General features: G+C 52.3%; 1 protein-coding gene across 3 annotated transcripts in view; it reads left to right on the top strand.

The window, feature by feature from the left end:
* Window positions 1-13,582, top strand: part of Chst1 (carbohydrate sulfotransferase 1) — a 14,658-nt gene extending 1,076 nt beyond the window's left edge. The window contains exons 2-4 of one of the 3 annotated variants that reach the window (XM_013352751.1): window positions 9,974-10,102; window positions 10,440-10,493; window positions 11,442-13,582. In XM_013352751.1, the coding sequence (XP_013208205.1) occupies window positions 11,484-12,719 (1,236 nt within the window). In that variant the 5' untranslated portion in view covers window positions 9,974-10,102; window positions 10,440-10,493; window positions 11,442-11,483 and the 3' untranslated portion in view covers window positions 12,720-13,582. Of the gene's footprint in view, window positions 1-9,973; window positions 10,103-10,392; window positions 10,494-11,441 lie in introns of all 3 variants that reach the window. The other 2 variants (XM_005364128.2, XM_005364129.2) reach the window with 2 other exon arrangements.
* The last annotated feature ends 2,091 nt before the right edge of the window (window positions 13,583-15,673 follow it).

Here is a 15,673-nt window from a genome sequence, read left to right as displayed (position 1 = left end):
GTGTGTGTGTGTGTGTGTGTGTGTGTGTGTGTGTGTGTGTGTGTGTTGGTCAGTTCCTCTCAGGCTCCAGAGAGGAGGGACACAGTGTTTGACTTTACAGTAACATTCAACTGTGACCCTATCTGGGACCCATGGGTTAAAAGGCTAAGCTATCTGAGGAAGGTAAGATCTCATGGTCCTGCTAGGGGGGCACCTTGGCCTGATTTCAGGGCCTCGCTATGTCACCTCTCCCTACTCCAGGTCTGCCCCCTTTCTGGATTACAATCTTAGTTCTGGCTTCCTGATGGACTTAACAACTGTTTAAACAAGAGGCTCCTGGGCACCAGGGGATCCAGGCCTCCAGGTGCCGGGGATGTTATAGCTGATGGCTGAGAGGTTAAGGCTGGACAGGAAAGGTGCATGTCTTCTCAGGGGCAGGAATTCAGCCCAAAATCTTGTGGAACTTAGGAACAGTAGGAACTGAGAATGGTGGCAGGAGGCAGGGATCCTGGCTGGGCAGGGAGCCGCTTTGGAAAGCCAAAGATACCAGTAGGTGTAAGAGGCAAATAGACAGGGAGCTCATAGACCAGGGAGCGAGATTGGTTTCCCTGGTTCCTCAGTCCCTTAGGTGGGAGGTGGGGCTGGGCTGTCTCACAAAGACACCTAAGCTGGCAGGCAGTTCCCAGGCTCCAGTCCCCAGTAACCACCGCACTTCTAGGCATCATGATGACCCTGTTTCTTTTTCAAAGTGCTTCTGCCGTCATGACTCACATGCTGGATTCACCAGGGAGAGATCAAGCTTCCAATCTGTTCTATTCCCTGCCCTCTTGGGGTTTTAGGGAGCTGCAGAAGAAAGGAGGGGGTGGATATGCCCTTGGGTCTTGGACCCCTGCAAGGAGCCTGGCCCCTTAAACTTTCATTGCTTGCTGTTGTCGTCCCAGGTCTTGGTGGGTGAGTGGCTCAAGACCAGCTCAGACCACAGTGTCTGTGGGCTGTGCAAGTGAGAGGCCACTGCTGATATCCACCCAGCACTGCTGGGGCTTTGAGGTCACACTCCTTCACCTTCCCCAGCACCCTGAAGACCCCTCTCCTCCCCCACTCAGGCTCCACATCCTCTTTGCTGAGCATCTGTGGAGCTTTGGACCCTTTGCATTTGAGCACCCTACATTACCCTGCTTCTCTCCACCCCGGCCCCCATGTCAGTTCTGCTCAGAGGAGGATGTAGATCTCTGTGCCCTCTCCCAAGGGCCCTGGCTCCAGAGGAGCTAGGTTGAGGGTGCTAGTATAGGAGTAAGCTAGGCTGCCCTGGAGGAGGGATCTGTCTTTGTTCCACTGAGTGTGCAGTAGCCTTGGGCATTAGGTTCTCAGTGAGGTCTGGCTTGTGCCCCCGGGTTCCTCTTGCCCATCTGCTGTGCCCCATCCTTGCACATTGGGAGGCTGAAAGTGTGGTGAGGAGGGAGCATCTGACAGTCATAATCTGGTTCTGAGAAGGTCCCGAAGCCCTGAGTCACTGTATGGTTTCCATGGAAACAGACTTGTTCAGAGGACTCGGTGTAGCGAGGCATTGGGGGAAGGAAGGGAAATATATAGTAAAATCAGGCTCCACAAGTGTGGTGCAGCTGGACCAACTCTCTTTGCTGGGAAGAGAGATGGGTAAACAAGGTCCCCCCCCCCCCAGAGGACAGGCTACCTCTCTCCACCCGATAGGATTCTCCCTTGGGGACCACCTCCACGATCTCCTGGTTCAGCTTCCAAGCTTCTGGTGCCTCAGTACCTCAGTTCCTTTCTCTGCAAACTGAGGGCCTAATAGGCTCCTGAAGGTCAGGTTCCTTAATGGGGAACACACAGCAGCACCCCAGTGTGTGGGGAGAGTGGCATGGCTACTTATCTAATGCGAAGGGATTCACCTGGCTCCCTCCCCTGTGTGCTGGTCAGTGCTCTGACACCTGTCTGGGATGGCCTGCTTGAGAAAAGCCTGGCACCCCCGCTGGGGTCTGGGGGTCAGCCGCTCATTTATTCTCATAGAGATTTATTTAGGCTTTTTCAGCCTGGTACTCTATAGCCTGGCTCTTTTTGAGACTCTACCTAGCCAGAAACCTGTGAGAAGAACCCTCCAAGGCTAGATGGCTTTGCTTCACATCCTAGGGAAGGGTTGCTTGCTGAGCCCCTTGGGGCTAGGACAAAGGAGGTATAGGTAGAAAGGGACCTTATGGCAGAGAGAAGGGCTCAGTCCCCATCCCCCGATCCTGGAGCAGCTGGGCCATGTGGTTATGACAATCAGGATTTAGGAGCACAGTCCTTAGGTTGGAGCTGGTAGGGGGGAGAGGTTTATTCTAACAGTTTCAGCACCACAGTATTGGGGAGCATGGCCTAGGAAAATTCAGGCCGCCAGTGACACACAAGCAGAATCTCCTCCCCAGACCCTTTCTCATTGTAGCACACCCATGGCTTGAAGGGCCCTCTCGTATAAGGTGGAAATCTGTCCCCAGCTCCCTGAACTCCCTCCGCCCACTCCTACCAGCTATCTCAGCTGCAAGGGAGTTAGCTGCTGGCTCTTCTATTTTACAGATGCCAAAAATAAGATTCCTGGGGTTTGCCTGCTCGGTCAGGCCAGAACCCAAGCTAACTATGACCTCTCTCAGCTGCACAGCAGCCTGGGGGACCATTCTCCTCCTTCCCTTTAGCTCTCCAAGAAGCTTGGCAACTGCCTTGTGCCCCCACCCCCACCCTGTCTCTGCCAGCGATCTGAGTCTTGCCTTGAGTCTCTCTGGACCACTTTGCTGTCCTCATTGGTGTTCACAACACCTTACAATTTAATATCCTCTGCAAATTTCATTAACGGACTGTTTGCTCCCTCTCTCAGGACCATTAATGAAGATGTTAGATAAGATGTGGCCTGGCACTGGCCGGGCAGCCCTGCCCCCACTCCCAGACTCTTTGCCTTCCAGGACTTGTTCCTGGCCTTGCCTCTTCTACTCAGGACTCTTGGGACATGCCCCCTCCTGCCTTTAGGCTCCATGACAAGAGCTGAGGGCCAAGTCTGTTTGAATTAATTTTGTAAGATTACTTGAGGCGCTGTATCAAATGCTTTGCTAAAAATCAAGATATATTACCCTGCCCGTGTTCCCTTCATCCACCAGTCTTGTAATTCTATCAGGAAAGCTATCAAGTTTGTCAGGCATGATTTGTTCTTTATAAATCCCCATGGTGCTGTGTGGGGGCACAGGGTTCCCGCAATTTCTAAATGTTTAGAGATCCTCGCTTTGTGTTTGTTCCGTGATTGGAGCTGGAAGGGCTGTAAGCTGGGGACCCAGGGATGCGGAGGAAGTCAAGGCCCCCACTCTTCTCTGGAGTCTCTGGGATGCCAGAGAGTCTCTTGGGACTTTTGAGTAGGAAGGTGCCCCAAACTTGACACTGACGGAGGGAATTCCTGGAGCTATCCTTCAAGGCTTGTGCAGGCTAGAGAAGATGACAAAAGGCTGTGTGTTGCTGACATTCTGAAGATGGCACTAATTGAGTGATGGCTGCGGACCCATCCCTGTGCTGAGGACACACTGTACTCGATTTGTTTGAGTCCTGTGAATTGGGTGTGCCCTTCCCCTTCTATGTGCCAGGCTCAGAAAGGGTCAGGCTGCCTGAAGTTGTGGGTCTGGCTTTCACTCTCCAGCATGGACTGTGGAAAGCTTATAGGCAAGTTCAGAGATTAGGGACCCTCCCACACCCCACTGCCACATCTGACTTTTGTGATCCAGCCACCTAAATGTGCTTTCTTTAAAAAGGGAATTACGTATTCTTAGTTATCTTGTGGGTGTACGTATGTAGATGTGTGCATGCCACAACGTCTGTAAGGAGGTCTGAGGAGAACTTGTGGGCGGTTCTCCTTCTACTACATGAGTCCTGGGGATCAAACTCTGACCAGCAGGCTCGGTGGCAGTCACCTTTACTTGATGAGACATCTCTGGTCCATTATCTAACCTTTCTGAGTCTTACATGTGAAGTAGACACAGCCGTGTCTTCACCCTCAGCTTGTAGGAGGTCCCTTGGGGTAATGCGTGGCAGCCACACCATGGTTCTGAACTTTGGGGAATACCTACATTACCCTTTATTGTAGAGGTCTTTGTAGCAGTCGGAGATTATCATTCTGCTTGTTACTTGAGAGAAGTGATGAAGGACACACAGGCATGTGATGTACTTGGTACCAGATTGGGTGGCACAGTCTAGGAGAAGAGAGAAAGGCTGCCTCTCTGGGCCTTGAGCCTAAGACCTTTATCCAGTTCAAGCAATTTCAGATCTGGTGTTTTCTGCTCTGATGTTTTTTTGGCTGCAGAGGATTGTGACATTCCTGGGTCGTAGCTTCTAAGTTATCGCTCCCCCGGGGTCCTGAGGTGGGGTGCGGACGGTAACAGCCACATCCAGTTGTGATCATTTTTGTTCTTGTGATTCAGCATGGAAGGGTGAAATAGCTAGATCCATTCATACGGCAGGGAGCCCTCAGGAAGAGCAATAGGTAGCCCCTGTCCCCAGCAGGGGACACTACCAGAGGGTGGATGGTGAGGTAATGATTGTCAGGAGCTTATCTGGGGTGGCCCCCTTGGTTCTGCACTCCCTGCATCTGCTCCTTGTGTCCTGGTGCTGACTGGTGTTCTTATGTGGCCTGGGGCCTAAACTCTGTGGTTGCAATCAGGGCTTGGGTCATTGCAGTTGAATGGGCATCCCGGCCTTGCTGACAACTAGCTATTTCTGCGGGATCAACCCTTTGTGGGATCCAGGTCCATGGTCATCTAGATCCCTCCTAAACCTCAGGGTTTAGGTGAACCTTGATGCCCTGTCCTCTCTCACTCTCAGTCTCCAGCTCTTGTGCACACGGGGCAGGAGGGCCTCATGCAGGTGTCCAGAGACAGGGGTCCAAGGATGCAGAAACAGGAGGTCACTCTGTCAGCTGCCGACAGGGCAGCAGCTGTGTTGCCCAGCTTCTGCTGCTGTTTCCTCATCCTTGAAGTTGGGAGGATGACTGAAGCCCAAACCAAACCAGAATTCAGTGGGTGGGGCCTTAGTACTATTCCAACCGGCGTGGCTGTGCTAAGGGGGACAGGAAACCGGGGCCTTTCCGTCTGGTGCTGGGGCAGTAGTTCCGTCTCTCACAGGCTAGCCTGACTGAGACAGGGACCAGCTTTCTGACTCATCTCTCTTCTCGGGTTCCTGTATACTAGGCCCTTGTGTCAGCACAGGAGGGCAGTCACTCACCCCATGTCAGGGAGGACTTTGCTCCCAGGCCACCAGACACAGGACAGAAGCAACTTCCTTCCCCTAAAGCTGAGGTCCCTGCAGGTGGGACTAGCCCCATGGGCGGGCATTTCCAAGCAGGAGTGTGGTGGTCCAGGATGGTCCCTGAACTCACACCAGAGGACACCCCTTCATGAGTCTTGTCTATACCCCACCATGTTGAGCTGTTCCTACCCTCTACTTCCTGCTTCCATCTGTGATTGCTCTGTTTCTCTCATTTCACACCTCAGAGCAACAGAGGGCAGCAGGGGTTGAGCATTTGGCTCAAAGGTTCTGAGCCGCCAAACAGCTGGAAGGAGGTTCCCACCCAACCTCCCCATGCAGGTCTTTCCTTCAAGGCTGATGACAACTTTATGAAGACGCTTGAGACGGTCAGGCGTGTCCTGTGTCCTCAGTACCTGCACTCGTGGATACGGGAATGACCTGCCTGGAGATGGCAGTGTGCCTATGGCAAATGAAAAAGGACTAGTAACCCTCTGTACAGCTGGTCGACCTTGAAAACCCTGACAGTAAGACCTGTTCTTGCTGAGGATGCTCAAAAGAGTGTCTGGTTCTGCTGAAGGACTCCAGAGGGTGGGCACAGGACACCTGCCATGCAGATCCCGCAGGAAAGACCTGCAGAACTTACTGAAGTTAAAGTGGAGACAGACGTGGCAGCAAAGAGGAGCACTTTGTTTCCATTGTTCCGGACTGGAACACCTGCAACGTCTCTCTGTGTCCACCATACTGCTAATTCTGAAGGATGCTCCAGCACACAGCCCTCGGGAACTTGTCCTTGGGTTTTGTGGGATTTTGGTGGTATGTGACTTTGGCGACCTCTTGGGAGATCTCATGATCCCAGCCTCTATTCACCAGATATCTTATAATCATGTGTTTTATCTTATGGATCCTGTAAAGCGTGTAGCTGAGTTATTTTCCTTTTCCCATTGGCTGCCAGGAAGCTCTACCCCATAAACCCACAAGTTACTTGGTGTTTGGAGCGGAGCTGGTGCCATCTTTCATGCTTCCCAGATCTTCTTTTCTCTTTGCCCCGTTTTCATCACCTCATTTTCCTTGGTAGAAAAGAAATCCCCTGGCTGTTTTCCTTTTAAACCTTAACCAAACAAACGTCTATGGTGGATCAGAGCTGACAGTGGGTTTAGACGTGCAGTTTCCTGAAGTTGCCGTCCAGCTAAGCTCCTCCCTGTCCAAGTGCCCTGCCCTCGGAGCCCAGGAGTCCCTGTGCCATGGTTTTGTTCAGGTGGCTGATGCTCAGGCTCATTTCTCTTGCTCTCTGCGCCCTGCTCCCTGGGCTGTCAGAAAAACATTTTGGGGAAAGAAGTCACTTGTCCAAGAATAGCCTCAACCACTCCCTACAGGCTTTGGTCTCTCTAAAGCTCTGCTTATTGCAGGTCCTGTGTGACCTCAGCAACCTCCAGCCAACCATTGTCCCTCAGGTCTACCTGCTCAGGGTTAGTGCTTGACTGTAAGACAATGGAGCCTTGACCAGGCGTGTTGAAGGCTGGAGAGGAGAAGGCTGATTGGCGGTGTCACCATGGCAAAGAAGGGAGCACTAAGACGGGTCAGGGATAGTTGTCTCAGTGGCCAACCTTGTCTTCAAACACCTCTCCAGCTCCTCCCCGGGGATGAGGTCACTCCACAGGACTATTCCCAAACATAATAAACTCAAAGCTCCCTGTAAGCAGTGCCCACCCATCCACAGCCTCTTAGTTCCTCTCCTGGGAGGAGGATGGGATGGGGTGGGGAGTGAGACTGAGCTGGTGGTTGGTGGGGAGGGCAGGCACTGAATGCTGCTCTCTCCTGGAGAGTGACTTGAGTTTTCCCACTGTCCACGGGGTTTCCCTCTGTCCCATGTGAACGTGGCTCAGCTGGCCCTAAATATGGGGTCGTCCTTAAGGTAGAGAGGCGAAGATCTGAAGAAAGAGATCTGAAGAAAACTCTAGGTACAAATAGGTGTGAACCAGTGTCACTAACCTAGTGACAGGCAGAAGATGCAGGGCATTCCTGCTAGTGGCGTTGTGTACAACACTGCTTCTCCAGCCTGGGCACTGTGGGGCAGGCAGTGGGGAAGGTCAGGAGTAGAGAGCCAGACTGCCTGTTGCTGCTTGCCTCTTTGTGGATCGAAGTCAGAACTTGGGTGGAGGTGCCATCATCACACTTTCCTGCAGTCTGCAACACCACACCTCCCACCCACCACAGGACCTTTGGCCCTCCCATTAAGCCTCTATTCCCAACACAACAAAGCTAAGAGGCTGCACTACCAGTTCTGACCACTAGAGTAGGCAGAAATAACACCGCAGCAGTCTAGAGCAGAAAATTCTGGTAGGGTAAGTGGTTTGGGAAGGAGTGGTGGGCAAAGTCTTACAGAGGTCTGCCTGTATTAGAGCAGACTCTAGGGGTGCAGGTAATTATTTCTGAGGTGCTTCCCTAAGGCAAAAAAGCAAAGCAAAAATTAGGAGAGCTTTGCTGGGGTCCGTGGAGCTGGGGCCAGAGGTCACTTGTCAATTGCAAGGCAAGGTCTTGTCATAATGCTGGGTATGAATAAATATTTCATGTCAGTTACAGCCACTGCTCTGGTTAGGCCACCTTTAGAGACTGCAGAAGTGAATTCAGACCTAGCTGGTGCTCAGCCGATGTGTGTGCCCTCTGATTGGCAGCTGGTGTGATGCTGGCTTAAGCTCTTAGCTGCAAATCAGAGCTTCTCTGTGCAGCATCCTCCTCCACTCCTGACTGTGCTGCTGCAGTCGGAACCTTCTCCTGGGTGGGCACTAGCTTCTCACAAGAAAGTGGGATTCTGGATTCTTGTGCCCAAGGTTTGACCCATCAACGAGGGAGGCCATACCAGAAACTACTGGAAACCCAGGAAGGGGTATGGCTCCTCAAGTCTGTCTTGGAAAAGTAGGGCATTGAGAAATCTCTTGCAGAAGCCAAGACTTGCCTGGGAACAACCAGACCTGGCCCCCAGGCCTTGGTTTCCAGGACAAATGCCTCTGGCATACCAAGGACCCTTGGCCAACTCTGGGCTTGGCTGTGCCAGGCTGGCAGGAGAGAAAGGCACGCTCAGTGGTTCCTAGCATCCTCCTTCCTGTTCTCATGCTCTGCCTTTGCCCTCCTGGAAGGCGGGCACATGGTCCTCAGCTGGATCTCAAACTTGTGCCCATAGTGCCCGTGCTGTACCTTGAGAGAAGTCTCCTCACTTAGGGGACCACGTCTCTGAGAACAACCTCAACTCTTAGACCTGCCTTTGAGTTTCTCCAAGTGGTGTGGGAAGGGAAACTGGGGAAAGAGCTCGGACTGTCCCTCTTCTCCTAGGCAAGAAGCATGGCTATCCTCTGAAGAGACCTGTGTGTATTCTCTTTAGAGCTGCAATTGCAGGGTGGGGTGCTAAGGGCCAAAAAACCCTGTCTTGATGCAGACCAGAGATGAAATAGAGGTGGCACTGGAGCAGATTCAGCAAATGGATTTGAACATGAGTTTGGGGCATGAACCTGAAAAAGCTGTTGTAACCCGAGGAGCCTCAACTTCTTTTTCTGCTAAATGGGTTGTGGGGTGCTGATCTCATAGCCTTGAGGTGGGGCAGGGGTGGAGCACTCAACAGGAAGACAGGGAGCCCTCAAGAGTGCTGACTTTCTGTGGTCTTCGGTCAGTGCCTAGTGGTCTAGATCACTGGTAGATGCCTGTGAAGAAACGTGACTGAGTTTGGTGGAGTCACAGCGGAAGAAAGGGGGCTCTGTTGTTGCTGGTGTTCCCTGGCTGGAAGAGTGCTGGGTTTCTCTTGGGGCACCTGGCAGGGACCTGAGATTAAAGTAAAGAGGGCTTCCCACTCTCCTCAGCCCTCCCTCCATGGGGCAGCGTCCTCTGCCACAGGGGCTATGTTGAGTGTGGTCCAGACCATGACTTTGATCATGCTGAGAGGTTCCCAAGAATCCAAACTGTGCCTCTTACCCTATTAGCTGCCTCTCAGTGGTGATGCAGTACTGATTTCTCCACGTGGTAGTGGAGTTTCACATTTTAAATGGGATTCCCAGATCTCAAGCCTCTACCATTGTGCCCCAGGCCCCATGCTACTCCCCAGGCAAGCAGGCTCTGCCTTTTTCCTTGGGACACTGAGCCAAAGGTGAAGGGATTCGAGTGCTGGCCAGACTGTTGCAGAGGGACTCAGGTCCCTGCTGGTTCCCAGTTGTGAGTCATACAGTGGTCTTTGAATTCTCCACCCTAGCAATGGGAGTAGGCCCATGATCTACCAGAGCAGTTTGTAAGGAATGACAGAATATCCAAAATGGTGACTCTGTTTGCTCGGGAGATGGAGTCTACCTCCCAGCCACGAGCCAACCAATAACAGGCATAATGGCAAAAGAGAACGTGCATCCCGAGTCTCAGAGCTCCTCCCCTTTAGTTCTGGTCCCTCCCATGCTGGCTCATGGGTGGGCTGGGACAGTGAATCGGGTGCATGTTTGAAGGCCAGGTGTGCCCAGGCATGAGAAAGACTTGTGTCTTGGGGAGAAAGTATACAGCTTCCAGAAGGGGGTTAAAGCCATAGGTCCCAGCAGGTACTACCGCCTGTGCGGTGGGCCCAGACCTGCTTACAGAGTGAATCTGCTCGTTTGGGTAAATGGCTTAGTGCTGTGTGAGCACTTAGTAGGTGCCGTCTAAAGCCGTGCTGGCTTTGGTGTTTTAGTGGGGTTTGGTAAAGTGTGCCTTTGGTTTTCAGGTAGCTGTCGTGCATGCTGCACATGGTTGAAAGAAGACCCTTGTCCCCAGCTGTCCCTTTGGAGCTACCTTCTCCACCCGAAGGCCTGGGTGACCTGCCTGCATCACAGGACCAGTTGAATTCTGAAAGGTCAGGGTTGTTGCGTTCATTTCCAATACAGAACCCCTTTGGGCCTGCCACCTCAGGCACTTGGGCATGCATGCTAGCCAGAAGGATCATGGCTTGTTGTAGGGAGAGGGGTGGGCAATAGAGGTTGCAGCTTGAAAGTTGGGGCTTCGTGGCTCATGGATGGTATTGGATCAGCTGGAGCCCTGAGTCAATGCAAGGGAGCAGGCAAAGTCACTGTGCCTTGGGAGCAGACTGTGGGGTAAAGAGAGGGAGAATGGAGCCCAAGCACACCCTGCCCACTGTCCCTGCAGCTGCTGGCCACAGGCCTGAGGTGCAGATCACTGCACTTCCTGGACAGGTTGGATTTGAGACACTGGCAGCCGAGTCTCCACTGGGCAGCAGTCCTTTTTCGGTAAGTGCTGAGGTCCCTGACCCTGGGTCTGGGGCAGCCCTGCCATCTCTTGGGACATGGTGACTGAGTCAGCATCCCTTGGGCCACCTTGCAAGATTGCTTGGGGCATGTTGTGAGCCCATGGCATGCACTTCCCTTTCTACCTTCCTATGGCCCCTTGCTAGCCTCTCTCTTGTGGACCAGAGGGTGAAGGAGCAGCTTGTCTGGGCAGCGAGCATCACTGCCTCACCGCCAGAAGCAAGCCTTGGGTCCTGGGCAGAGACATATCCCAGCAGCCTCTGGGATCTGCCCCTGCTCCAGGCCAGTTGACTATAACACTAAAGGTGCCTCGAAGTCCCCATTTGGAGGTAGCTGGGCTCCCTCATTTGCAAGGGAGAAGGGCCTTGGCCCAATGTGGGCACTTTCTGGCCCTGCTGGCTTCTGCTGTCAACTTAGAATTAGTGGGGCACAAGTCCTTGCTCTCTAGGACTTGTGTCTTGGGGGAGGAAATGGGTGTATCTCCTTCCTCGGAGGGTAGCTAGAGGATGGGTAGAAAGAGCAGTGTCTGGGAAGCTGGGTATCAGCCTGTGTGATTAGAAGATGATCTTCATGATCCAGGAGATACTGGCAGAAGCCACAGGCAGGGGCAGGGTGTGGCATAAGGCAACCCCTAAATGCAGGAGTTGGGGGAATTGGACTTTGGCACAGTAAGTGGGTTGGCATAGGGAAACCAGAGCTCACTCTAGGAGGCTTCTGCAGTCACAATTTACTTAGCTCTTGGGGCACAGGGAATCTATCTGTTTAGCTCTCAAAAGCTCCCAGGAGACACCAAGAAAATGACCGTCCAGTGTAGGCTTTGTAGGTCCTAAGGGATGTGTGATCACTGGGCAGGGCTGGGTGTTTTCCTGGATTCCAAGAAGACTCTTGATTATATGAGACACTTAACCCTTGGCTGTCCTCTGTCCACAGACCCTGTGCCTTGGAGCAGCAGCCCCATGACGGTGCCCAGCCATGCAATGTTCCTGGAAGGCTGTCCTCCTCCTTGCCCTGGCCTCCATTGCCATCCAGTACACAGCCATCCGCACGTTCACTGCCAAGTCTTTCCACACTTGCCCTGGACTGACAGAGACTGGACTGGCAGGGCGGCTGTGTGAGGAGGGCCCCACCTTCTCCTATAACCTCTCCAGGAAGACTCACGTCCTCATCCTGGCCACCACACGAAGCGGCTCATCCTTTGTGGGCCAGCTCTTCAACCAGCACATGGATGTCTTCTACCTGTTCGAGCCTCTCTACCACGTCCAGAACACTCTTATTCCCCGCTTCACCCAGGGCAAGAGCCCCACAGATCGTAGGGTCATGCTTGGGGCCAGCCGGGACCTGCTGAGGAGCCTTTATGACTGTGACCTCTACTTTCTAGAGAATTACATCAAGCCGCCACCTGTCAACCACACCACTGACAGGGTGTTCCGCAGAGGAGCCAGCAGGGTCCTTTGCTCCCGTCCAGTGTGCGACCCTCCAGGGTCCCCTGATCTGGTTTTGGAGGAAGGGGATTGTGTACGCAAGTGCGGCCTGCTGAACCTGACCTTGGCAGCTGAAGCTTGTCGTGAGCGCAGCCACGTGGCCATCAAGACTGTAAGGGTGCCTGAGGTGAATGACCTTCGAGCCTTGGTGGAAGACCCCAGGCTGAACCTCAAGGTCATCCAGCTGGTACGAGACCCTCGTGGCATCTTAGCTTCCCGGAGTGAGACCTTCCGGGACACCTACCGACTCTGGCGGCTTTGGTACGGCACAGGAAGGAAACCCTACAACCTGGATGTGACACAGCTCACCACAGTGTGCGAGGATTTCTCCAGCTCCGTGTCCACCGGCCTGATGCGGCCCTCCTGGCTCAAGAGCAAGTACATGCTAGTGCGCTATGAGGACCTGGCCAGAAACCCCATGAAGAAGACAGAGGAGATTTACGAATTCCTGGGTATCCCGCTGGACGGTCATGTGGCGCGCTGGATCCAGAACAATACACGGGGCGACCCCACTTTGGGCAAGCACAAGTACGGCACAGTGCGCAACTCTGCGGCCACGGCTGAAAAGTGGCGCTTCCGCCTCTCCTATGACATTGTGGCCTTCGCCCAGAATGCCTGCCAGCAGGTGCTGGCCCAGCTGGGCTACAAAATGGCCAACTCGGAGGAGGAGCTGAAGAACCCGGCCATCAGCCTAGTGGAGGAGCGCGATTTCCGACCATTCTTGTGACCCGAGTGTGGTGGGGGTGGGAGGCAGGTGGCTCTGGTTTTGCTGATGTGGACCTGCTATGGACGGTCTTTTAAAACTGTTGCCTTATCTCCCTCCTCCCTCTCCCACCCTGTCTGTGTGTCCTTCCCACCTCTGCCCACTCCCCTTCCTCCTGCCTTTCCCATCCTGTCTGTGTGTCCTTCCCATCCCTGCCCACTCCCCTCCCTCCAGCCTTTCCCACCCTTTCTGTGTGTCCTTCCCATCCCTGCCCACTCCCCTCCCTCCTGCCTCTTTGACCCTGAAATTTGCACTATGTCTCAGAGGGGACTTACTGGGACAGAGGATGTTGAATCCCTCTGTGGATGGGGACAGTGTTTACAGGCACCCACTCACACAGTCACACGTAGGCACAGGCATACATACAAGGAGAGGCTCCCCAGCACACAACTTCCACCTTCTGCAACTGTCTTCTCATTGTAAGGGATGGATACAAAGGGACCAGCTCTCCCAGTTTAGGAAAAGTGATCACCCCTCCCCCATCCCTGCTTCCTGCCCCAGATTCCTACTCCCTCTGATGGGGCACCTGTCCCTCCTGCGCACCTTTGCCTGGTGGTGAGCAGGGTTTTACTGTGAGGTGAACCAGGACTACTTCCTTTCTCTCTGGTTTGTGATGAGCTTGTCTCTCTGAGTCTTGTGGCAACCCCTGGATCAGTAATGGCTGATGAATCTTAGAAGTTTCTGATTGATCTTGGGTTCTCTCTGTGATATTTCTTTGTGCCAAAAAAAAAAAAAAAAGACAAAAAATGTGGATCAGTTTGCTAGATGAAAATTGAAATGCTTTGTGTTTTCTGTAAATAAAAGTGTGCAGTACTGTCTGAGTGTGATTTGGGGCCCTTATGAGTGTTAATCAATGGGCTCTGGATAGTCCCTGCTTTGGAGATGAGATGGAGGGAGAAAAGGGAGAATTAGATGACAAACCTGTCGTTCGGAACTTTATTTTTTTTTTTAAAGAACTAGAGTATTCCTTTTAAATTCCTTGATGATTGCATGCATACAAACAACCTATTATGATCATATGAACCCCCAGTTCCCTCTTCCACTTCACCCCACCTTTCAGATCTCTTACCACCCTCCATGCTGGCTTGGGGCTTTCAATCTTATTACCTTCTCATCAGCCGAGATGGGTGGCATCTTCTGACCGGATGCCCAAAGTATTTAACAGGAGTTATGGTGTTGGGGTTCAGAGTGGTGTGAGGTAAGAATGATCCTATTCTCTACCAGATGTACCTACTTCAGTTAGGAGATCTGGGGCTAGGGAGGCTGGGGAGAAGTTTCCTGGTGTGTAGGCCTGCTGGGGATCTGCTGCGCTCACTCCCCGTCTCTCCCGGGAAGCTCCCCAGTCCTCACTTGAAGAAACATACATAATATGACATTTAATAGAAAATAAAAATGATATGCTTTACCATGATTTAAGAACCAAATAGCAGCCGGCCCATCCGTCTAGCTGGTTAGATCAGGTAGCCCAGGAGCGAACCCCCTCTCCCAGCAGAGCACGAGCCCCAGACTGCCATCTCTAAGCTCCCAACTACAGAACATGGAATTTACCATAAAACAATAAATCTGGAGCTTCAGCAATCACCACCATCTCCATTTTTTTTTTTTTATGTGTGTGGGGTTTTGGTTGCACGCACTGTCTGTATGCCTGGTACCTGTGGAGGACAGAAGAGGTAGAAGAGGTCGTTGGATGCCCTGGAACTAGAGTCATGCTTGGTTGTAAGCCTGTGCACGCTGAGAGTTCTCAGTCCTCTGGAAGAAAAGCCAGTGTTTTTAACCGCTGAGCCATCGCTCCAGCCTCCGTCCTCACTGTTTTTAAGTGCACATCTCATTAAATACTTCTATAGTATGTAAGCTTTATCACCATCCTCCTCCATAACTTTTCATCTTGTAAAACTCAAAGTCTGTTCCTTCAAAACAACCTGTCCCTTTCTTTCCCACAGCTCCTAGCAACCATCCCACTTTCTGTCTGTGTGTTTCTCACTACTGTGAGTACCACATATAAATGGAATCAGGCAACATTTGTCTTTTGGTGCTTGGCTTATTTCCCTGAGCACAATGTCCTTAAAGTTCATCACCTTGTACACCACATCAGCCTATCCTTCCTTTGTAGGGCCAGTATAGCCCACAGTTTGTTTATCCATCAGACCTTCAGTGGGCCTTGGGTTGTATCCATGTTTCAACAGCTGTGGACAGAGAGTATACTCAGAAGTGTAATTGCTGGACCCTCTGGCAATCATTTTTAGTTATTGTTAGACCTGCTCTGTTTTCTATAGTGGCCATGCTGTTTTATTATCGTTTTTTTTTTGGGTGTGCATGAATTTCTGTGTGTGGGTTGTGTACCTGTGTGCAGGTGTGCACGGTGGCCAAAAGAAGGTACCAGGTGTCCTCTGTCACTCCATCTTATTTCTCTGAGGCAGCATTTCTCCCTGAGCCAGAAGTTTGTCACTGAGAGCCAACAAGCCATATCAAACCTCCACTCTCCTCTGCCCACAGCACTGGGGTTGTAGCTGCGTCTGCAGCTGCACCTGGCTTGTTAGAGGGGATTTGAACTCAGGTCCTCATGCTTGCATAGCAGACATTTTACCAACTGAGCCCTTTCTCCAGCCTCTGTACTGCTTCGTGTTGCTGTACCACACAGGGTTTCTACCACTCCGCATCCGTTTCAACTCCTCCTTTCCTCCTCCCTTTCAGTGGGCCCACCCTAATATTTGTGTGATGAGTGGTGTCTCAGGTCATGTGCCCAGATATCACAGGCCCTGGCTCTGACTTCCATCTTCCTAAGGTTGTGCCCTTGATTGTATAATGACTTCCCAAGCTGCAAGAAGGAGAAAGAATGGGAAAGGAAGGCAGAGACATACCTCTGCTTGCATGAGTACCTCCCTTCCATTCCTGATCATGTGGACGGGAAAGGAAGGCAG

The sequence above is a fragment of the Microtus ochrogaster genome (assembly GCF_000317375.1).
Source record: "Microtus ochrogaster isolate Prairie Vole_2 chromosome 14 unlocalized genomic scaffold, MicOch1.0 chr14_random_1, whole genome shotgun sequence".
Taxonomy (NCBI): domain Eukaryota; kingdom Metazoa; phylum Chordata; class Mammalia; order Rodentia; family Cricetidae; genus Microtus; species Microtus ochrogaster.
Note: the sequence above shows the minus strand (reverse complement) of the source record. Positions and strands in the feature narration are given on the sequence as shown.